This window comes from Peromyscus maniculatus, chromosome 5 (assembly GCF_049852395.1).
Source record: "Peromyscus maniculatus bairdii isolate BWxNUB_F1_BW_parent chromosome 5, HU_Pman_BW_mat_3.1, whole genome shotgun sequence".
NCBI lineage: Eukaryota > Metazoa > Chordata > Mammalia > Rodentia > Cricetidae > Peromyscus > Peromyscus maniculatus.
Genome location: NC_134856.1, coordinates 26,185,512 through 26,203,810, shown reverse-complemented (window position 1 = coordinate 26,203,810; position 18,299 = coordinate 26,185,512). Strand labels below are relative to the sequence as shown.

At 40.0% G+C, this 18,299-nt stretch overlaps 1 protein-coding gene across 2 annotated transcripts in view; it reads right to left on the bottom strand.

Moving 5' to 3' along the window:
• Hhip (hedgehog interacting protein) overlaps positions 1 to 18,299 on the bottom strand; it is a 92,518-nt gene that overhangs the window by 7,649 nt on the left and 66,570 nt on the right. For both annotated transcript variants that reach the window (XM_076571940.1, XM_006971733.4), the window contains exons 9-12: positions 17,124 to 17,247; positions 16,144 to 16,274; positions 13,776 to 13,857; positions 1,575 to 1,723 (exon numbers count right to left, since the gene is read on the bottom strand). In XM_076571940.1, coding sequence (XP_076428055.1) covers positions 1,575 to 1,723; positions 13,776 to 13,857; positions 16,144 to 16,274; positions 17,124 to 17,247 — 486 coding nt within the window. The remainder of the gene's footprint in view (positions 1 to 1,574; positions 1,724 to 13,775; positions 13,858 to 16,143; positions 16,275 to 17,123; positions 17,248 to 18,299) is intronic.

The window sequence follows — 18,299 nt, the reverse complement described above, 5'->3', positions numbered from 1 at the left end:
TAAGCAAAGTTAACCAAAATTAACATTTCTCTTATTGTGAATATCCATTAAGACACTGTATAACACATCAGTACTTAAAATAATTTGTTCACCTTCACTTTAGCATGCTGTACAGAGAAGGCACTCGGAAAATATTTTTTAACCTACATTTGTTTGAGGTGACATAGTAGTTAGGCAAAGCACAAAAAATCTAACAGAATTGGTTGCTAAATGAAGAAACAAGGAGTTAAGAGGAGTCCACATTATCAAACTCCAAAAGAAGTAGAGGAATAATACTCAGGTATATGACTATTAGCACATTTGTACATTGATTTTTAATTTTGGGCTCAACCAACCAAAAGGGAGATGGAATTGGTCAATAGAGTGGATGTTCTTGTTCTGAATAACTACCTAGATTCTGCTGAGCTGTAGTTACGTACCTCTCATCTAGATTTGTAGCTTTAGTTCTAATCCGATGTTAGTAATGTTACTAAAGGGCAGAAGCAATTTAAGCTTAAAATATGTACCACCTATATGACTCTGAAGCGTTGACTGTTTTTGTTAAGCTATATACAAGCTAGACAAGTCATGATTACATTTTGAAACAAATACATCTTTAGAAAAAAAGCAGTATATATGAGCCAAGAGAAATATTAAATATTAATTTGGGTTTTGGTTCTAATGTGTGAAACACTAGAGATCAGAATCACTTCTGATAAATGCCATGCACACTCCTTGTTGAATTTGTTTTTCAAACTCAATCTTAAACTCTTATGCTTCAAAATTTATTCATTTTTCTTTTTTATTTATTTATGTATACGAGTGCTCTGTCCTCCTGTAGATCTGCAGGACATAAGAGGGTACCAAATCTAATTATAGATGGTTGTGAACCATGATGTGGTTGCTGGGAATTAAGTTCAGGACCTCTGGAAGAGCAACCAGTGTTCTTAGTCACTGAGCCATCTCTCGAGCCCCTATTCATTTTTCTTAACGTCATACCAATTAGAATTTAACATAGCACAGAACTGAGGAAATCTCACATGAAGGGCTAGAATAACCCGAACCAATGTGCTTCACTCTCTCCGAGCAGCTCCACACCTTCCTGATGGGTCACAAGGGAGTGGAGCAGAATAGAAAAGACTTGTATGTGTCTAGATAAGTGAGTTCTCCCCTTTTAGTTAGTAATACCCACTGAAAATCTCTGCTCCTGAAAATCACAGCAAAATGCAAGCAGCAAAGCCAGAGCGGGCATTTATGGGGTGTCTGGAAAATGCTTGCAGTTGGCTGGGGTTTGGCAAACACTAAGTCTTTGGCGGGTGTGAATGCTCCAAATGCAGGGCTGTGGCGTGCTGTTTTTATTTTTTTCTTCTTTTTTGAAAGGATTCAGTCATTTAAAGATCTTTTATGCTTATGATTAACTTATATATATGAACATCCTATATTAAAACAGGAAAGATTCCGTTTGTAACTTCAGAAAGAGATATTGTAAAGCACTAGCCACTTGCATACTAGATAGTTCTAGAAAAGGGGGATGCTAGTTTCTCAAACACCCAAGGGCCATTTTCAGTGTTCTGGGTGATAACAGAAATACTAACCAACTCTGCAGAAGTCTCCTTCCCAGCCTGGACTGCAGCAGCACTTGCCCGTGGGGGTGTAGTAGCCATTCCGACAGAGACGAGAGCAATCCGAGGTCAGGGTCTGTGCAGGTTGAACTGTGACTCTGCATTCCTCAGGCATTAAAGGTCTTCACCCGAAAACAAGAGTGGACATTGCATGTCAGTTGAAAATTAGTATGATGAAATTTAGTCGTCTTATAGCTTACAAAGGTTGTCTGCTGCTTTCAAAAGAGATCTTTTTTTTGCAAGTGACACAGTTAACTCACAACTTTGGAAGAACAGAAAAATATACCAGTGATGTGGGATAGCCTAAAAAACCTTATCAAAATTCTCCATTAAAAAATAGAAGACTAACACAGCTCTTTTGTATTTGTTAGCTCCAATTCTAGAAACTGTAATTTTAAATTTTGATTTGACGGCATGTATCTTTGCTGTGTGTGTGTGTGTGTGTGTGTGTGTGTGTGTGTGTGTGCGTGCCGTTCTTGTGTGTAGGTCAGAGGTCAACCTGTGATGTCAGCTCTCTCTTGTCACCTTTCCATGGGTTCCTGGGATGGAATCCACGTCACTAGGTTTGCTCAGCAGGTGCTCTTACTCACCGCGCCTGCCTTCTGCCAGCCCTCAGACCGCAATGTTAAAAATCGAAGGACGTGCATATCTTGAAGCTTCCTTCCGCCCAGACCCACGAACACTCCTGGGATGGTCCTCGGGAGTTGCTCTTGTTATTGGGCTAGCTGGCAATACTACAGGGCCTGTTCTGTCCATCACAGTGAGCACTGGCTGCCTAACAAGCGGGAATGAATCCCTTCTGTTCTGCCCTTCTCTTCTCTCTTCTTTCTTTTTTAATAGTTGTCGGGGTCAAACCCAGGGCTTTGAACACATTAGGTGCGAGTTCTGCTGCTAAGCTGCTGATTGTTCTCCTTTCTGCTCCCCACAACCTTGTCTTTTGGGGCAGGGTCTTCTAGCATTTCTCTCTTTTTCTGTCTGTCTGTGTCTGTCTATCTGTCTCTCTCTCCCTATCTCTTTTTGGGGCAGGGTCTCCTAGTATCTCTCTCTTTGTCTGTGCCTGTCTATCTGTCTGTCTCTCTGTGTCTCCTTTTGGGGCAGGGTCTCCCTATCTGCTCTCTTACTTTTGGGGGAGGCTCTCACTGTGTAGCTCAGGCTGGCCTCAGCTTTGTTTCATAGGTTGGAAAGCCTCTTGCTTTGGCCTCTCAGTTGCCAGGATTCCAGCTGTGTACCACTGCACTCAGATCATTTACATTTATTTTGAGATAACAGCCTTCCAATTCCTTCTCTTTGAAAGACATCCTAATATGCAGGGGAGTATTTACACCACTGAATAAATATCTAAACTATTAATGCAAAGAAAGACATGCATAGGATGGAGATTTTATGAATTCTATAAAGTCAAATTATTTTCTTGTCATATAATAATTTTATTGCCCCTATTATGAAGAGGAAGAACATTAATAATAGCAAGCACAAATATATCATTTGCAATGTGAAACTTTATGTAGTTCGTATTAATTGTTTTATACTACTGTCATTTTTAGAGAAAACTAAGCCATCAAAGGTTTTTAATGATTCTTCTGCTTTTCTAATGCTGTCATTCAAACAAGATCAAGCTGGCATCATAGTTTCAAATGTTCATGACCTAATATTTAGGGGAAAAGTATTCAGTGTTCCTCTCCTATCCTCACTGGTTTCCATGTTACCACATGGTGAGAAGGACCTTCCAGTAAAGAGTCTAAACAGATGTCATTAGACTGTCATGTGCTTCCAGAGTCTAGGTTTAGCCACAAAAACTAGGGCTTTCCTAGACAGTAAGATTCTGTTTTCTTAAATTAGTCATCTCCTCCTGCCAAAAGGAACAGTGATCAAATTTGGGGGTTTTCTGTAATGATCTAAAATCATGTATTAAAATTTCAAATACCAAAGATGTGTAGAAACTTCTATATCTCCTTTCATCAATAAAAGTCCTACTAGGCTAGAGTTAAACACCCAAAGTTCTCTCTGTTTCTTTCTTGTACAAAACTCTTACTTTATTTGTGAGGCAATGGTGTTTCTGATCACCAACAAAGCAAGTTTCAGGAGCCTTGAAGCTCATTATTAAACAGAATGTGTTATACACTCTAAGTGTAACTTTTTCAAATGAACTCCATGAAGACAAACTTTTCTCTCTTGGTAGCTCATAAGGACATAGAAGAACATGTGGCCCATGGAAATGGTTAATGAAATCTGGATGAGTTTAATAGACCGGGTGTTTGAAAGTGTGTCTTTTCCCACGCTACTGAGTAGAGATATTAGGAATATATGGGCTACGGAGGGTCTCATTATGTAGCCCTGGGTAGTCTGGAGCTCACTATGAAGCCTGGGCTGTCTTTAGAGTCACAGAGACCTGCCTATCTCCCTTTCCTTAGTCCTGGGATTAAGGGTGTGTACCTCCACACTGGACCAAGCTGATATACTTTCATATCATCACCATAAAACTCAAAAACATTTGCTGCATTTTTTTATTGCCTAACAATTCTTACTTATGGTATAGTTACATTGATCACAAATCATGTTTTTATGTGAACTACAATATTAGTACATCAAAGGCTAAGATGTCAAGGTCAGCATGTCTTGAAGACAGGGATTTGTTTCCTTGTCCAGAGAGGAGGTGAGTCAATGTATTAAAAATTCATTTCTCTAGGAAGATATTTGATAAAGTATGACAAAGGTCTTTGGTAAAGTCAAGCATTCCTTCCTCTCCCCATGTGTTTGCTATGACAGCCTCCTTTCCAGTAAAATAAACCGGATCCTTTACATGGGCCGAAGAAGAGGAGGGGCAAAGTAGTGCATGAATACTACCTAACTATACCTAGATGACAGCTAAGCAAAAACTGATAGTATTTGCATCCATCATATAACTAATTTTAATACTTATTTTCATTGGGCTAGAAAATTGTGTGTTTAGTATATAATCTAATTAGAATCATTGGAATAGTTTTGTTCTTTTAAACAATCATTTTTTTTAAGCCTCTGGACTCCGAGTTTTACTGAATGGACTCAGAAGTAACTTTCAAAATAGAAAATGTAGTCAACAGGGTGTTTGGGTTTGCAATAAAAAATATATTGAGCCTATGTGTTGACAGCTATCCCGACAGCCCTTAAGCTTAATTTGAATCAGAAAAACATATTTCCTCATCTCCTCACAGGACAAATAACGAAACACTGAGGGACTATCACAGAGAATTGTCCAACATTCTTTAATATAGAAAATATTGTTTTCAGAAAGTTAAGACGTTTTCTTAGAAACTCACTTTGGCTGGCTTTGTGTAGTGGTGCACAGGTTTGGATCCTTCTTTGAAATGAGGAGGGACAGTGGGAAGCATGGGTTATTTACAACACACATTGTCTGTATTGACTTTCTGTGACTAGAAAAGGCCAGCAGTGGCTGTCTCTGGGTAGTGGGACTCTGGGTGGTTTTAATTTAATGGCACTTAATTAAATGAATGAACCAATAAATTAATAGATGAAACATCTGTCAGCTTGTGTTGAAACACTGTGATGAATCCTGTCCTGAATGAGTAGTGTTGACATCCACTTTGTACCTTCAACAAAAGTTCATTCTAATTTTTTCAAAGGTATACACATTTCAAATTCATTCTGTTGCAAAACCAGACATGCGGATCTTAAATACTACTTATTTATAAAATAATGTAGGTCTTAGTGACTTCCTAAAGGGGGAGGGTGACATAAGAACTGTCTCACTTCTTTACCCACAGTCACTTTGGAGCTCATGGCCAAGTGTCCCCTAGCCACTGTCACACTTAGGAAACTGTTTCTCCCCCATCGTTTTCCCGTTTTCAACAGTTAAGAGAAATCAGTTGTCTATAAACCTTTGTTGCTCACAGTCTAGTATCAAATGACAACTAGCAGGATGGTGGGCGGAGTCAGACCTAATGAATTCAAACACCATTCTCATTGGGGGCCATTTCCTAGCCAGGAGCAACTAATTTGGTCATTAGTTAGTGTGTTTGGGAACTTCCATACAGAAAGCTTTGGGATCTTATAATTGGGTGGCGTCTGTTCTCAGCAGAAGAGGTAGCCATCTTGCTGATCACAGCAGCTGATCCTATGGCTTAGTGAATTCTCCAACAGCGTGATACTCTGCAATCACCCTTACCACTCACTGTGTCTAAAGGCAGCTTCAACTCTTCCACTTCAAGAGGGCTAGGGGAGGGAAATTGCTTATGACTGTGTAGATCTGACTGATACCCATTTGTCTAAGACAAAGCAGAGAAAAAAAAGTGCTGTGTTATCTTGTAAAAATCTTGTTTTAGTGTCGTTTTCCAAGGTCAATACACAAATCAATTGTTTTTCTTCCTTATAATGGTCTATTGTCTGGTTAGTCAGGGTAGCATTTTTCTTTTACAGGGTACTCATGGGGATAGAATTCCAGAGTGCAAAGGACTGGTCACAATGTTGTGTGACTATCCACAGGCACTGTGTAAGTTTGAAGTTCACCTTGACAATTAACCAATTCAGTTAGGCTGTGAGGACTCTTCCTCATCTGGAGCACAATCATATTCCAGGTAGAACAGAAAGATGGACTCTTCCTGTGTGACCAGGAAACAGCTGTCTTCCTTGGACATGGAGTCCATGTGAATAGGAAGAGGTGTTTTAATGGTGCTCTTCTCTTTGGAGCCCAAGGAGATACTGAATGATTTTTGAGGTGTGGAGTCTATTCTGGTTTCCAGCAATTCCTGAGTAACTGACATGCACCACAAAGGGGAAGGCAGACTTCCATTCAAGAATAACTGTAATTTTGTATAGGTCATATTATACACAATCGCACTGCAAGTTTTTAGTTTGTACTGTGTTTCCTAAAGCTATAATTTAGATAAATAGGGTCAATGTCCTATGTTATTTCTAAACAGTAGCTAGAAACTTCTGCTCCGGAACACATGGAACAAAATGTGCAGTCTTCTCTGACTGGGTCCATTCTGTGGGCTCCTGGGGTCTTCTCCCTCACAAAGCAGACCCACCGGCTTACCTGACATGCTCACTAAGAGGGCTGAGTGGCACTAACAACTATTAATGTGGTGATGGTCCAGTCACCACCTGAATCCACAAATATCTAAAATGGTGTGTGAATCTCTCACACTAAAACTTGTCAGCTTACATCAATCTCTCTCTTTCCATGGGAAAATCAGGAGGTAAAAATTATGAGATTTTTCCCCCAGGTGTCGCGGTATACATCTTTAATCCCAATACTCTTTGGGAGGCAGAGACAGGTAGATTTCTGTGCCTGGTCTACAAAGTGAGTTCCAGGACAGCCAAAGCTACACAGAGAAATTCTGTTTTGAAAAACCAAAAGGAAAAAAATGTAACATTTCTTAAGTGAGGCAAAGTAGTTAAAACTGAATGCTAATGTCATTTGCTTTTCAATGGAAAGACAAGCTTATCATATAACCTCAGATATTTGATACATTTGCAGCCTCCTAACTCTGGAAACTCATCTACTATCATTATTAGTGTTGAATGTTAAAAAAAAATTAATTCAAAGTTTCATGTGCCAGAAAACAATCTGTCTCCAAGGCATTTGTCTTGGTTAGTGCTTCAACCCAACCAGACTTTTCCCACCTTCATCATTTGGTGATATTATAACAACTTATCTAGGAAGCTTAAGTGACAGTCACAGATTTATCGTAGGACTGGAGATTGGGAGACAGTTTGCAATTCAAGTAATAGCACAACCGTAGCCGGAAGCTCGCCTGCCGCCTCTGGGGAGACGCTGCTCCCGATGGAAGTGAGACTCTCAGCTCAGGAAGGAAGAAAAATCAAACCGCCAAGCCAGGGTCTCCACAGGGGTGGGAAACCCGAACTTTATTTTCATCTGATCACAAAGGCAACATCTAATGATAAAGTAATAAAAATAAAAAATATAATGGAAATGTAAGCTCTTCAGTGGATTGAACACTATCTGGTTCTAGCACTGAGCCAGAGGAAGCTGGTGGGTGAAAGAAGACATGAGGATCTTAGAAATGCCTCTAAGAATCTTGACCTCTTAATAAATGAATCTAATTTTGAAGGATTTTTTTTCATTATTTATACTCTCCATTTTATGTATTTGCAAATAGATGCCGTTTGTAGGTGGCAATTTGATTAAAATCTCATGGCAGCCTGTGTGGTCGCTAACGGTCCAGCATTCAAAATTGATAGATTAAGAAAGACTATAATTGAATAAAATGGAAATTCCTTTGAATATTTGTTTATATGTCGAATTTTAGGAAATACATATAAAAATTAGGAAATACATATAAATTAGGAAATACATATAAAAATATTTATATGTGTTCTCACCATAAAAAGTCAGTATGTAAGCTAAAGGATATGCTAATTAGCTTGACTTAATAATTTCACATTATTCACATAACCTTTGAAAATCAAGTTATCCCTACAGCTTTCTGTGTGATTTTGTTGTTGTTGTTGCTCACAGTGGTCCAAAATGTTAATGGAAAATTCCATAAATAAAAAATGAAGTAGTAATACTTTAAAATATGTCAATATAGCATATTGTCAGACTTTTCTACTTTACTGTTAATTATTGCTGTGACTCTCTTTGTTCCTAATTTCTGTGTTAAGCTTTATCATGGGTGTGTATTAGAGAAAAGTGTACACAAGATTAGATGCTATCTGCAATTACAGACACCCAGCAGGGTTCTTGAAACAAATCCCCAAGGGTAAGGCTTGGGGTGTGTACACTGCAAACATCTACAATTCTTGTTGGTCAATTAATTACACCCTAAAAGATCTAGGGAAAACAGTTTAGATTCATTGTGATGGAATACAAAATCAGTGAATGTTTCAAGAGGGGAGAAACACAGTTAGGTTAGCATTTTATAAATACAAATCTGTCATCATTTTGAATAAAAGCATGATTATTTTCAAAAACAGGACACAAAAAGTATTTAGAATAACATGGACATGTTAGTTTTTGATCCGTTATGTGAGACTTTGTTTTGAAGTAGGTAAAGGCTCTGGTACAACACTGTACGGATCACACATGTCTAAGTATGCTTGTAAACACACGTATATACACATATGCAAATCTTGTCAAAGTCTGAGGAAAGTTTAGTCATATCAAAGTTGTTACAACAGATTATGTAACCATGATAATCCATTCATTACAAGTTTTGGTCTTGATTTTGCCTATTTTTAAAAATAAAATACCGTTAAATTTTCAGATGATCTGCATGTAGCAGCTTAGAAAGATTTGTTAGCCGAAAGATATTTTTTTTAAACTACACATGAAATGAACTTTATCATTAATGATAACATTTGCAGGGAGATGAATGTGCTCACATTTTTGGTTATCGAATTTACATAATAAAAATAACAGCAAAAATGTGGCAAATGCTTGCTTGTCTTTTAGAGTTCAAATTGACCATGCTGGATGGATTTTTATAGGGCATATACTTGTTCATGACCCCTAGTGTTAAGAAATTCTGTCCTGTTTGAGAACTAGTCCCTTGTGGAGCCTGTATCCCAGTTAATAGCTACAAGGTCAATGGAGCCGCTAAACAGTTTGTATTACCGTCAGGGTGGCCATGAAAACACCACCTGCCGCAAGAGTTCTGGGCAGCTGCGTCAACAGGCACTGTGGGAAGTTATCAACTTAGGGGGCCACTTGCATAAAACTTTGACTGATGACTTGGGACTCCACTGGCTTATTGGATGAAAGTTGCTCTGTTATGTATAAGTTTCTTTAGGACGACAGAGCTGTCTGTGGGCTCTCAGACAGACGCAAAGGCTAGGACTGACTTACCCTTGTGAAACGATTTCTTGTAAAGCAACACGTTAGCATCCTGCATAATGAGGAGTAGGATGAAATGATTAAGAAAAAAAATCAAAACAAGGTCAGTAAGTGGCACTGATGGGAGTGCAGAGGCTGCAGAAGAGCAGGTTTGGTACTGGTCACAGAGGAGTTCGGGGACATAGCATCTCTGCAGAACGACCTCTCGAGCTTGGAATCTGCACTGTTAATTTATAGACCTCTTACAGGAAAGGTCCCGGCATCTTGGCTGGAGAAGAGCTAAGCAAGGTGTTGAAATACAGGAAGAGTAGGTTCCAGGAGGGAAAGAACAGGGATAGCTTGGCTTTCCACATTCCTGGAGAATTAACCCCAGAACATCTCAAAGTCAAAACAAAGGCATTTTGGTTTCAGTTAACCTGAAACAAAACTAGAGTCTTGTGCTCTATAGAGATAAAGCTTTAAAGTCACATAACTGTCAGAACTTTGAAGTTTCCACCATTACTAGAGAGCATTTGATCCCAATTCTTTTAAATTGTATTTATTTATTTATTTATTTATTCATTCATTTATCTGAGTGCGTGGGGGGTTTCCTATTTGGAGTTCAGAGAACAATTTTGTAGACTGGCTTCTCTCCTTCTATCTTCAGATGATGGGACTCGAACTCAGGTATCAGGCTTGTGCTGCAAGTGTCTTTGCCTGCTGAGCCATCTCACACCCCCACTACACATTTGATTGAGTTTGAAAAGAGTTAATAAAGAGCAAGCACGTGAGGAATGACTACCTGAAAGTATTTGTTCAGCTTTTCTAAGCTCTGTGGACACCTGCATCCTAATTTTGGAAGTGAGAGAAACTTAAAAGTTGAGAAATCACCTGAAAATAATTATGGAATTCAAAGAATGAGGCCTGACAAGACTGGAGATTAGAATACACTTTAAATACATTGTTCAGCTCACTTCAGAGCCCTGTGCAGTCCAGAGGCAAGAAGCAATGGCCATGTACTAATTTCTGGTGGACCAAGGGCACAGCCCAGTAACAACCTGTGTGCTGTTCGGTTTCAAGGAAGACTCAGACAAGTCTCCGCACCAGTGAGTGAAATGAAATCCACTGCCCAAATTGTATGCTTAGTGCATCTACACTCATCCCCAGGAATGTCAGCTGATGGAGCCCCCAAGGGCAGATCTCAGGGCACACTGAACTGAGTACAAGGGAGTTTGGGAATCCAAAATGGATTGAACTGTTGGCTTGATCCCAACTCCATTCTAACATGAGAGGCAACTTCCCAACTCTGAAGATGTCCTTGAAATGTTTAGTGTTTTGGCTCAAGACAAATACATTCTTGTGCTGTCTCCCCAGGGGAGGCTTTTTCCTAAATAACCTAGGAAAGCTGGTCATCTTTCATTTTCAAATTTTCATTATAGATAATGGCCAATTGGAGAGGGGCAGGGGAAGGGGAGGGAAGAAGGGTGATGGGCAGTGAGAGGAGTGATGTAAAAAGATGTGAGTATAAAATGGACAAGAAGCCCCATTATTTTATACACTAACTTAAAAGTTAATTAATTAAAATTCAATGATTTTTACTTTTTCTAAAAGACGTCCTAAGGGAGCTGTTTCACTGTAAATAATTTAAAACTTATATAAATGATTCTGCAGTTTACAGCCTTAGACCAAACTGTCCTTACAGATTAGAGTGACAATATTGGGACCTTATATGTTCTTCCAAACTTGATTAGGATTTATTACATTTTATTTCTAAGTTTGGTATGTGTGTGTGTGTGTGTGTGTGTGTGTGTGTGTGTGTGTGTGTGTGTGTGTATGTGTATAAGAAAATGTAGTATGAATACATAACTTCTATGTACTTACTTATATAAAAATATAACAAATTGCAAGTTAGTACTTTTCTCTTCCAGGGTCATAAAGCAATTGACATATGAAAGCTATTTTGAAAATATTCTAACAAGTGTAGGGGCTTCTCTATATGAAGACAATGAACTTAACTGCTCAATTTGAATTAGGTTTTTGAAATAACAAGGAATAACCATATATGCATACCTAGGAATTCTTTAATTTGATGATGTTCTTTTTTCAGTTTTAGAAAAATACTTCTACACTGCCTGACCTCTTGTGCGTGCCTGTGCTAGCAATTAACTTGTGTTGCCCCAAATAATCCTGTCTGTCCAGAAGTGTCTGCTCATGCACCAGCCTCTCCTGGAAAAAAAACACTGTAATAATAATTGCTGGCATTCACATCAAAACAGTAAGAGGCTCCCAACAAACGTTTAGGAAAACATTAACTTTCTTACACTCGGTTTAATTTAGAATATGCTGATGCCTGTGGAGGAGGATGGGTCTTTGGTATTCTATTACTTCCCCCACCTCTGCAAAGCAAACACAGATCTTAACCCTGGCCCCACACATGACATGAATCACCAGAAACAGCCCCATAATGAGAAGCCGGGCCTTCAGGTATGTCACTCTGAGACCACCCTACTAGAGAGGGCCCTAAGATCACAAAGCCAAGGTCACTCATGGCAACCCTGATAATTAGATCCTAATAATAGATTGAAGGTGTAAAATTCACCTCTACTCACCAACAGACTAAACAATCCAGATCAAGAGAGATTTTGTGTGAGGTGGGGGTGGGAAGAGATGGGGAGAGAATTCATTACCCTCCTATGGGGAAGCTTCAGAGGCTGATCAATCTTGACAGCATAATGGAGCAACAGGGACCATTTTGAAACTAATTGCCGCAGGTCCGGGGAAAGCCCATCCCCTGCACTACAGGCCATCAGAATGCTCCAACAGCTCTCACTAGTTTGGTTTATGTACTTTTGCCAGATACAGCACTCTCCGACATGTCTGACAGCTTTTCATTTCTTTTCTGTCCTCCAAGAAGTCACTGATTTCACACATAAAGAGGGAAAACCTCACTGCAACTACATACGTAACAACAAGAGTGTGTGTGTGTCTCTTATTGTAAAGAAGTGAGGTCATGCTCTCAGTGAGCAGGGGTCAGAGACAACTTCTCGTTTCTCATGGGTTCCCCTCTTTGTGGTGTGGTAGCCAATGCTAACCTGTAGTTTTCTCAGGAAAGGAAATGTTTTTCGGTTATAGAAAGAGTAGGTCTGCCCAGTCACTAGTTTCTGGCTTTTCTGGGAAAATACACAATTGACAACTTACAAATAGTATTTTAAGAGTTGAATGATGCCCATGCCTTTGGCTAACCTTTCCAATCACTAGAATTGATTTTCTTGAGAAAATTTTCAAAGAAGATTGAAGTTTGCAGCATGGTGTTAGTGAGTAAAGAGTACTAGTTAGTTTGTCACTAACTAATTGTATCTATAAAAATGATTAGGTTCTGTATGACCAACATCCATGTGGCTGCATGTAATTTTAACAGTTTCTGAAAGCTGAGCTGTCATATTTGAAAATCATGACTGATGAATGATGATTGGAATGACGATAGAGCTGTGTGTACCAGCGTCGAGATGGGTAGTCAGGGAGGGAACAGTAGCAGAGCTCGCGCGCACGCGCGCGCGCGCACACACACACACACACACACACACACACACACACACACACACGTGTTAAGCATGTATCTGTGTATGTATGTATGTGTGTGTGGAGGCCAGATGTTAACACTGAGTATCTTTCTAGATCATTTTCTATTTCATTTCCTGAGACAGGGTCTCTGGCTGAAACAGGAGCTCACTCATTTGGCTGGGCTAGCCAGACAGTCTGCTGGGGATGCCTTGTCTCTGGGTGTTGGATTGTATGTAGCCACCATGTCCACTCCACATTTGTGTGGGTTCTGGGGATGTGGACTCTTGCTCTTATGCTTTCCAGACAACATTTTATCTACTAAGCCATCAAATATGCTCTTTAAGGGACAAACCCCTCCAAACCTTCCCATTGCTGAAGCAAATAACAAAACACCCCTTTAGAGTTCATTAGCTTGATCAAACAATCTTTATGAACACTGTGAACTGTCAGATAGTTTTGAAATGAGGCTCATTTGTTGAACTGTTAAAATAACTTGCCTTGCTTATCTAACAAAAATCATACTAAGAAGATTGATTCTGCTAGAACATTTATCATTTTCTCAAAACTAAAGGTTTTATTCCTTTTCTAACATGAGCGCTGAAGCTACTGTCCTACATGTTGGGGTCCCCTCCTGACTTTGAACTGTGAGCATTGATTCCACAAGTCCAGGACAAGAACGATATGAATGAACTTTTCAAGTCCTTCAAGGTCAAGTGTAGCCCTCTGTCATGGGAAGGGCGGGATGCTCACTCCAGCCAATTGCAAACTGTGTCTCTTCTATAACTAAAGTAACTGGAGGATGGACATTGAGTGGACTCAGAAAGAAAGTGAAATTTTACCTTTTGGGGTCTATGATCTTGTACAGTTTTCCATTATGCGTCTGGGTCATGCTCTTACTGCTTGATAAAATGTACACTTCTCCTGTTGAAAAGAGAAACAATAGAGTAGATTCAGAGCATCCATCACAGCCAAGTAGGAAGACCCTGTGCTTAGAAGCTGTAACAGGATCTTCCAAGTCCTCCTTTATGCACACCTCGAGTCACCTCTTCCCTGTCCCCAGACTGTTCCTGTTCAGGAGGACATTGCTCCTCACCTGGGTCATAGCCAACAGCCTCCTCCCTGGGATCCTGTCTCTGTCTTTGTTCTGTGGGCTTATTCTTACCCAGTGATTCTTTTCAAAAGTGAAATGGCATAAGTTAAGTCAAGTGGAATTTTCCTGCCTTCTCATGAAGCTGCCTGGATAAGCCCCTCCCTTCATCCCTCCTTCCTTCCCCGCCCCGCCCGCGCCGCTCTCTTCTCGTTCCTTCTACTGACTCTCCTCTCTCTTTTCTTGGGATGCCTAGAAGCAAACTCAGAGCCTTGAGTGTTCTAGCCAAGCACTCTGCCTCCGATGCCCACCCATAGCCCTAGTTATTCTCAAAATTAGAGTCTGCCAATGACATTTAAATTATTCTACAGAGCATATGAACAAGAGACGAATATCTTTCTGATTCTCTTGGGTGGGGTAGAAGCACATCAAAGGGAAAAAACTCAGATATAAAATGTTTTCACTGTGGATGTTGGGTGGTGGTGACACACACCTTTGATCCCAGCACTCTGGAGGCAGAGATAGGTGGATCTCTGTGGGTTTGAGGCCAGCCTAGTCTACAGAGCGAGATCTAGGACAGCCAAGGACACACAGAGAAACCCCATCTGGGGAGGGGGATGCTTTCACTCTGGAACAAGAGCAGACAAATCTCTTTCCTAATTATTATATCTCCGTGTTTCTCAAGTACTTCCTATGCATTTTGGGAAGAGTTGCCTGAGTCCCTTATTAACCTAAGTGAATGGCATGTAACTATTTCTGTTGATTTCCCCCATTCAATGTACAAAAAAAAAGCAGCCTGGACTTTCATTATAGGGAGAATATTCTGACTTAGGAAAGAAACATTCTTTTCTTTTATGCCTTAAAACTCATTTCTGAGGCTGAAGGATCATAGTCCTCATGGTTTGTTAGGGTGTAGTTAAGTAAAATACCACAAAAGCTACACTCTGTAATTTAAAATGGTGCAGAGTACACAGTTTCACTTTCCAATTAATCATACTCCAATTCCAACTCCCTTCTGCTCATTAGGCTCCATATGTATTTTTTTCCAATGGAGGAAAGTTTTATTTTAGCTCCTGGTTTTAGGGATTGCAATATGTGTTAGCCTGTCTCTGTTACTTGGGAGACATCACTGCAGTGGTGTATGGTAAAGAACACTTCTTGCCCTCACAGCAGCCAGGGAGCAAAGATACAGAGAAAAACAAGGTTCTAACTCTCCCTTCAAGAACACCAGTTGGGGGGCTGGAGAGAAGGCTCTGAGGTGAAGGGCGCTTGTGCTCTTGTAGAGTACCTAGGTTCAATTTCCAGCACCCATATGGTAGCTCATGACCACGTATGACTCTAGTCCTGGAGGATCTGACACCCTCTTCTGACCTCCTCAGACACTGACTGTGTACATGGTGTACACACACATGCAGGCAAAACACCATACGTATGAAATAATAAAATAATCTAAAAAACGTCTTTTAAAGAGCACCAATTTCCTCTCCGTGAGGCTCACCTGCTCCAGGTGGCGCCCCCTCCCAATAGCACCACAACAAGGTGATGAGGAGGCCTTCAACACACATAGGCTCCGGACATTGAGAAACAGGCCAAAAATATGGTTGCACCGATGTTCGGTGTGATAATCTCTGTTCTATTGGCAAGGATCGCTAGCCCCCAGATTATCTTGCACCAATTTTATTCTCCAATGGGCAAAATAAATAAGTAAACAACAAAGAGAGTAAATTAGGTTCAGATTCCACCCTTCTAAAATATACTAAAGGAGCATGGGCAAGTGTAAACAGTTTTTACACAGAAAACAAAAGGACCATCATAGCACAGAGTGAAAAATATCAATATGAAAAGGTTCTCCATTTGGGACCGATTTTTTTCTTGTTTCTGCCTGTTTTTCCTGCTTTATTACTTTAATATTTCCAAAATATAAGCCAGGTATAAAGATCCTTGGGGAAGGTTTCTGAGAAAGAAAACCTAACTGTACCATCTTCAGATTCTAGGAAGGTCACCTTTGCTGTGGGTACATTTCCAACAAATGGAAGAAGAGACTGCTATTCTATAGGGCAGAACAAAGTTTTCCAAGCAATGAGTGAAATTAGAACTTAATGGTGTAATAGATATGGTACCTAATTCGTCTTCTCCAAATCCCAAGATGTGGCCTATAAAGTAGCCTCGGCAGGAACCACTGCTGCCCAGACAGAGTGGCTTTTCTTGCCACTGCTTGGTCACTGGACTTTGCTGGAGGGTTAAGAAATTCCTGTAACAAAACACACCACAGACCTACAGTGAATACACCTTGGCTTACTGGGCACTCTAAAATGTTTTAAAATAGAAATCGCAACAAGGAACTATCACACAGAAGACATCACTTCTCAAGGGAAAAGGAATGTGCTCTGTCCTGTATGAGAGCACTGTAAAGGCCAGATGAGGATAAAGGACCTAAAGGTAAGATGGGGTCTGGAGAGGGCTCTGAAAAGTCCAAGGAAGAGAAAGCCCCTCCTCTCCTCTCCCCAAGAGAGGGTACTGCCCATGCAGGCAGGTCTCAGCTGCAAACTGTGCCGCTAAAACTGTGAGATGGGCGGGTGGAGCACAGGGTAGGTACAGTCTGTCCCCATCTCCTGCAGAACGCAGACATGAGTGCCAGCAGCATGGGTTTCATCAGCTCCTTCTGATGAAACCCACCATGAGACCTTGAAAATGTAGGCTGAGTTTTTATTTTGTAGTAGCTATTAATGTAGGTGGATTACACTCCGCTTGCACACAGTCCTGGGAGTTTGGCACTACCAAAATTCTTAGTCTTCTGGGGTAATTCTAAGACAGCTTTTACTACTCCCGTAAAACACGTTTTGGAATGAGGTTGAGGATAAAGGGAACAGTCGAAATAAACGCAAAGACTTCTTTGCCTTTAAACGTCATCCCATAGAAGTGACTGTTCCTACTGAAGAATCTTTTTAGAAGCGTCTCTTCAGTTAAGCTTCCAGATGTGGTGTAACACAAGGAAGTAATAACATTTGCGTGTCCAAGGTGTGACTTGTGGGGGACATCCACTTGAATAGGTTTTGGTAGTGTGCCAACCAATACAAGAAACTGGCATTGGGAAACATACCCATTACGATCTCCAAACACATAGCTTCCATACAATCTTTCAGACTGGCACCCTCTGTAAACAAATCCGCCAACCAAAGGACCATTACTGAATGGCTTGAATTCTAAAAGTGACGGCTCACTCTCTGAAACAAAACAAAACAAAACAACAAAAAACTAAACATTAGAGCAAATAAATCATTTTCAGAAGCAAAAGTGATACAGACCAATTAATGAGTGTCACAACAATTTAATTCCGAGTTGTGTTTCAAAAGGCAAGACATGGATCCTTTTCAGATACACGCATGAGAATAATGAAACTCGCTTAAAGTAGCACCAAAATATAAGTTTAAAGAAATCAAAATGCCCTTCAGGAGCTTGCTGTTGTTATCTGTCAGGATGCACCAAGATTCCAACACAATTTAAATCCAGGTATTTTGAAATCATTGTTATTTACTATAAAGCCAAAATACTTTAAAACTTGAGTTTTGAACAATCTGTAAAAATGGTTCTACTTACGTTTAGCAAATCAAACAGACCTATCAAATCATTTAATATGTTTAAAAAGTTTTGAAAGTTCACACTCTAATGAAAAATAAAAGTTCTTTAAGCCCACATTTACTTATTCTTAGAAACACTCACTCAGTTGCGTTATCTCAGCTTAAGGCACGGTAATGGTTTTGTTTATAGAGTTTTAAGGTTAACAAATGGGCTTCAGGAGTTCCTTTGAATTACATGTGGCAAATTCACCTGAGGATTCCTTCTCATGCATTTAATGTCAAATAAGTAACAATCAACAGACGGTACCTTAGGTAAGCACTTTTGTGGTAACACAGTCATTTTAAAGGCCCTACTCTTCTCACATGATCACGATAAAGCAAAGCTTGGAAAAGTCAAGTTTTAAATATCCCACACCCGGACAGAAGGCGTGATTGAATGACTAAGATTGAATACTGGGGTTAGGCTGCTGCACTTCAAATCCATCCTTTGCTGTTCAATTTTGTTTGTCAATTAACCTTTCTGTACCTCAGTGTTCCCCTCTGCATAATGTGGCCGATTACAGTGGCCGTCACCTACAGTGGTTCTGTGAGTGTGTTCACAGTGGGAGCCGTGGGAGCCATGGATGTGTTTGAAAATATGCAACTATAAGGCTGTTAATACTTTAACTGGTTTTGTCTGGAAGTTAATGTGATTAGTA